Source organism: Zalophus californianus, chromosome 8 (genome assembly GCF_009762305.2).
Source record: "Zalophus californianus isolate mZalCal1 chromosome 8, mZalCal1.pri.v2, whole genome shotgun sequence".
Classification (NCBI taxonomy): Eukaryota; Metazoa; Chordata; class Mammalia; order Carnivora; family Otariidae; genus Zalophus; species Zalophus californianus.
The window spans coordinates 108,707,283-108,713,282 of NC_045602.1; the positions used below are offsets into that span (position 1 = coordinate 108,707,283).

A 6,000-nucleotide genomic window follows, 5' to 3' on the forward strand; every position below is an offset into this window, starting at 1 on the left:
TTGTCACCAGAGTTGTCAAGTTTCATAGAAATGGATCTTGGTGTGGGTCTGGTTTCATCCCTTGTGCTGGGCACACAGCAGCCCATTTAATCTGTTGATACATGTCCTTGAAGATACAGAGATTTTTGTGAATTATTCTTTGATTTTTGTCTCTTCGTTTTTCGCCCCCCCCCCCCCGAAATCCTTTAGTTTACATATTATTCACTCTTGGACCAGACTTCTAATTCTTATGTTTTCTCCTATTTTCTATCTTTGTCTTTTTGCTCTACTTTGAAAGATTTCTCCAAATTTATCATCCACTGTTCTATTGAGTTCTATATTCTGTCTTTAGTTTTAAGAACTGTCTTTTTTCTCTGAATGCTCTTTTTTCTTCTATATATAACATCCTCTTTTGGTTCAATGAACTATTTCTGTGAAGGCATCAAGGGTTTTTTTTTGTTTTTTTTTTTTTGTCTTTGGAATTTTCTTCTCTCACTCAGTATCTTACATGTTAGAAGCTTTCCTCAGTTATTTGGAAATCCTTGGCTGCTTCTCATGGTAAGAAATTGGGATCTAAAAAGCTTGTTGAAGGCTCTGAGTGTGTGAATGGGGCTTGTTAACTTGGATTTCACTGTGGGGTGATCTGGGTGGCCTGTTTGGTCATACTTCTGATGTCAGTAGATTTAGAACTTTACTTTTTGGCTGACCAGATTCCTCACAGAAGAATCTATATAAACTACCTAGAGGATCCAGATCTGGCTCCCAGGGTTCTTGGGATTCAGGTAAGGGAAGAGAGCTCGGGAAGGGAGGGCATGCCTCTGAATTTTGCATGTGTTATATGTATGGACTGTCTCTAATTCCCCTGGTGCTGGTGGCTTTTGTAAAATGCCCGAACCCTCACCTGGTCTTCTAGTCCTCCATTCCAAGAGCTTTCCTGTTAAGTTCTCGAAATCAACCTAAGTGGGGGAGCGGGACGCTGGGCAGCCTCCATGGCAGGAAGTTAGAAGGAAGGGAGATGCTTACTGCTGCTCAGAGCCTTCACTCATCTTCCCTGTTTTAGCTGCCCCCCTCCCCCCTTCCCCAGTTCTAGGGGAATCTGGTGCTGCTTTTAACTCAGCCTTTTCATGTTTTCCACTACTGGCTTGCGATTTGGCCTTTTCCGTTCTGCTAACTGAAACACTTTGTTATTACTTATGCATCTGTTTTCCAGCTTCCAAAATTTTGTTGCTGTGTTTCTTTGTTTTTTTTTCCCATACGCATGGATTCTTTTTTAATCCCTTTATTTTCTTTTTAACGGAATGTACAAAGAAAGTATAGTTGCTTCTGTTTTTGGTCTGATATCTTGACCCGGAGGTCACTTCTCATTCTCTTAGAAATTCTTTCCTACTATGATGTCAAAACGACCTCTGTTGTAGCACCTCACGAGTTGCCTGGCCCTCACATTTAGGCCTGGAAGGCCATCCTGTCTCTGCTGATGGGCAGTGTGGTGCTGTCATTGTCACATGGGGCTTTTTCTGGCCTCTGAACTATGGGTACGTCGGCCTAGGCTGCACAACTTTGGACAGTTCTCACAGTGCAGATCTTCAGGGCTTTGAAGTCACAGCTGGGTATGAATTCCAACTCTGCCTCTTAATAGCTTCCCATCTGTAAAATACGGCATTGCCAGTTGATTGGCTTGGAGAGAAGATACCTGAAGAATCAATCACTAGGAAACTACAGGTTTATTTCATTTTCTGATTCAGTTGCTTTGTAATCCGTTCTTTTTCATTATGGGCACATAAGGACATGCTGCTGTTCTGTGTTGTTGGAAAGATGGAGAAGAAGTATTTTTAAATTGAACTGATACTTACATCTTTTAAAAAGGGAAGGGGGCTGTCGTACGATGGATGTTCCAGCTATTCTGTAATCAAATTGCCCGGAAAAGGTTAAGTCAGACAGGTCTTAAGTAAACCATAAAATTACACTATTTTATGTGTTTTGTGTTTGTTTCATCATAGGATATATGATTGGATGCCTGAACAGCCAAATATATTCCAAGTGGAGCAGTTGGAACGCCTGAAGCAAGAATTGCCAGAGCTTAAGAGCTGTTTGTGTCCCACTGTTAGCCGCTTTGTTCCCTCGTCTTTGTGTGGGGAGCCTGGTATCCATGTGGATGCCAACGGCATTGATAACGTGGAGAGCGCTTAGTTTGTATTGGGCAGAGGCCATTTTGGGGCATGCACCGCTGTTCTGGGTATTGACTTTTCATCATTGAGCATCGTTGATCTATGCCTTCTAGGTTTCTCAGTCCAATGAAGCAATAATGAAGTATTTTACTCTTTCACTACAATTCTTGCTAGAATTTCACGTATGCTATTTAAATCACTTGGCCAGGTATAATTACCAGTCAGTCTCTTTACAATGAGAAAATTTATTCGTTGACAAACCTATTAAACTAAATATGTAAACATATAATGTTAAACAGATGTTCATTAAAAGCATAGTGCTTTGAAATTAACTCTATAAATGTCTTATATTTACAGTTCTTACAGCTTTCATTTGATCAGGTCTGAAACATTTAGCACTTGGGGAACATGACTATGCATAATTATACCTGACCATGGAAAAAATAAGTACCTCAAATGCATGCATTTGCACTGGTGATTCCAACTGCACAAATCTTTGTGCCATCTATGTATATATGTATTTTTTACATGGATTGACATGCACAGACACCATTTTCATTCAGTATGAACCTTGAGGCTGCTGCCTTCTCCCACTTAACCAAACCAGTGCCTGTGTAAACAGCCTGCAGGTGATCCTTGAGAGCTTGTTTCATAAGTCTTTCAAAAAGTTGTTTTGCATAATGTTAAAGTTTCAAAAAATGCTGCAGGGTAATTTAATGTATAAAACATTAGAAGTATGTATTGCATACTTATTAGAGTAGATCATATCATAATGTATAAATTCTATTCAATGCATGCTTTAGGTTTTAAGCATGAGATTGTACACGTTTACTGTAAGTCCTTGCATCTGTGGTGCTAGGTGAGTGTGAGAAGGTGTCAAGGACTGAAAATATTTTGTTGCCTAAAAAAAAAACAAAAAAAAAAAAACCCCTGTTTGTAGGCGTTTTCAATATGCTTATTTTAAGTGTCTCTCACTACCTATTACGCACCATTGCTTTGTGGGTTTGTTTGTGTGTGTGTGTGTGTGTGTTGTACAGTAGTTAAATCTCCATGCAGAAAAATAAATGTCCTGAATTCTCATATTGGTATTCTTTGTTGGTTAATATATATCAGGCATGTAATTTATTTAGAAATGTAGAAGATCCTTCTAAATGTATATGCGTGTTTTTAAGATTATACTAAGGTTTCTTTGATTAGATGCTGATTGTTTTGGCATAACTGTAACTTAAGAACGAATGTTAAATAAAACATACAGATTTATTTTCTTCCCTATAAAACAAAATTTCAAGAAGGTATTACTTTTATAGACTTGATTCTATAATATTATGAGAAATTGGAACTTAGGAATTGGAATCCTACCCTAAAGTGATGAGTTTATTTGCATCTGCCTTTTACTGCATGTTCTTCACTAGGCAATTTATTCATGCATTGAGATGTTTTAGTTTAGTACTAGCTGAGAACCTAAGACTTGGAATTACACATTGTATCTTTTTTTTAAAGCCAAACAATGCAATTGTGTGATTTAATATCAATGAATTATGAGATTTAATATCAATTGTGTGAAGGCAGGCTTTGAATGCCCATGGTCTTGTGCTATAACACTGATATTTAATGGAAAAGAGTTTAGGAAATGCAGTCTTCTGCAAGGGTTCTATATACTTTTCCCACATTGAATGAGATTTTCCAACACTTTGGTGTGAGTTAGGCAGTTTTAGAAAACTCCTAAAAAGAAATTTCATTTTCTTTGTCTACAGACCTTTGTACAATACAGCGACCGTTACCTTATGGTAAGTTGATTAGCCATAGGTGTGCGTTTCCGGTCTTGTTCGGTTGCTCTCCTCCCCTATGCCTTTCCAGTCCAGTGGCAATGCAGCTCCATGTTGAAGACTCACAGATCATTAAGGGAAAGGAGAGGTGATGGGGAGGGGGGGGAGTTTCCCAAACAGTGTAATTTGCCGCAAAGAGCTTACACAAGGGTTGCTTATACCCCAGACAGAACCTCACTGCTCCCTTTCTTTCCTGTCCCTTCCCGACCTTGCAAACCAGGGTCAGCAGACAGTTAAAGCATAGCAAGCAGTAGCTCCCCATTGCTAGAGGACTGAGTCCAGGCTTCCATATCACTAGCTGTTGCCCTGCACGCTCTGCTCCGGCCACACTGTACCCATGGTAGGCCCTGGCCACGCCACGCTCCTGCACAATTCCCTGTCTGTAGCCATGTGCCCTTTGCCTGGAAGCCCTCTCCTCCCCACAGACTCGCTCCCTGCCAGACTCCTTTCTCTCTGAGTTCTTGCTGAAACTTCTGCAGAAGGGTGTGAATCCATCTTTTACTCCATGGCCGTTATGTTCATACCTTGATCATGCCATGCGTCCTAGTACATTCTAGGTAGGCATAGTTGTTTGTCTCACCCACCAGGCTGCGGGCTCTTTCAAGGGCAGGGAACTTGTCATACTCTTTTTTATTTCCACAGTGCATGGAACATGGTAGAAAATAAATGTTGGAATTGTTGGGATAATATAATTTGTATCAAATGTCCTTTTGAATTAGATTTAATTATGTTTACTAAGAAAGTAAACTTTGGTTTACATTTTGACAGTTGGAACAGTTTGTTGATACCAATTTTAAATGTAGAGGTATAATGTTAAGATCATTTTATATTTTCTGGAAATTGAGTGCAATGTTTGATAAAATGCCACCATTGTTCTCTGGTGTTTTCTACTCTCTGGAATTATGTACTGTAACTGACTGGATGTACATGTGAGGAATGCAGTTCGTTCCTGTGTCGGTAGTGCCTGCGGGCTACCACAGCCACCCATTACCTCACTCCCGTTGTCGCTTGTGTCCTCTCCCCTCCAGACCGCACGCTTACGCCTACCTCAGTACCACTTCCCTTGTCTGAAATGCCTTCTCTGTCTTCCTTCAGTGTCCAGCTCAGGTGCCACCTCCATAAAACTTGGCTCAGCTTTTGATCAGAATCATGATGCAAACAGATGCTTACAGCCTCTAAATCTCACTACTTCATTTTGCAGCTGGTCTACTAAACCCAGAGAAGTTAACTGGCTTACGAGGTTGGGACTAAACTGGGTTTCGTGATTCCTAATTCTGTGTTCTTAATCTACGCTGCCTTCCGAATTCTTGTGGCATTTGTTAGCATGTGCTTTCTTACCGTTTTTTTAATGTGCCTGTTCTATTTCCCTAAGATTGTAAGCCCCTTAAGGGCAGGGACCTCTTTGCAATTCCTAGCGCTGCTATAGTGTTCTCTCCTTAGTTACAAACTAGACAAATAAATGGCGGTGGCAACGATCCTAGTTTCCTAATCAGATTGTTTCACAGTCTACATACAGTTTTGTATGGCCTGCTTGGCTCTGTTGTCTGGAGCGTGTGTGCTCGTGTGCATGCGTGTGCATGTGTGTCTGCATGTATACTTGTGGGGTTCTCACTCTGTCCCCGTGGTTCGGGGTCACAGACGGCTTACTGCAAGCCGATTTTCTACTCCGTGCCGAATGAGGACAATTATGGGACTCAATGGACGACGAGGCCCAGCTTTTCCCCCAGGCCTGGCTGGCCCTTCCTGGGCTGATACACCTAAATCCTGCAGCCGCTGGTCTGGGTGTGCGGGATGTGCTGCCTGGGATAGGACTCGGGTGACCCGTGGGCTGGCTGTCTCACTAGCCCTGGTGGAGCGTCACTGCCCTTTGTGCCTTGGCTCTTTCTCTTCACAGCTGGCCTCATTCTGTTCCACATGTTGACTGCTTTGGTACTCTAGGTCGGCAGTGGAGTCCTGTTAATTCAGATTTGGATATGACTCCTTTGCATTTTAAATTTGGGTTGTGTATTTTGGGGGTAGGAAGCAAAGTG

General features: G+C 41.4%; 1 protein-coding gene across 6 annotated transcripts in view; it reads left to right on the plus strand.

Moving 5' to 3' along the window:
- The window catches only part of GPCPD1 (glycerophosphocholine phosphodiesterase 1), a 53,848-nt gene extending 48,402 nt beyond the window's left edge, over positions 1-5,446 (plus strand). For 4 of the 6 annotated variants that reach the window (XM_027621096.2, XM_027621093.2, XM_027621097.2 and 1 more), the window contains one exon: positions 1,977-5,446. In XM_027621096.2, the coding sequence (XP_027476897.1) occupies positions 1,977-2,166 (190 nt within the window). In that variant the 3' untranslated portion in view covers positions 2,167-5,446. Of the gene's footprint in view, positions 1-689; positions 762-1,976 lie in introns of all 6 variants that reach the window. The other 2 variants (XR_003524538.2, XM_027621098.2) reach the window with 2 other exon arrangements.
- The last annotated feature ends 554 nt before the right edge of the window (positions 5,447-6,000 follow it).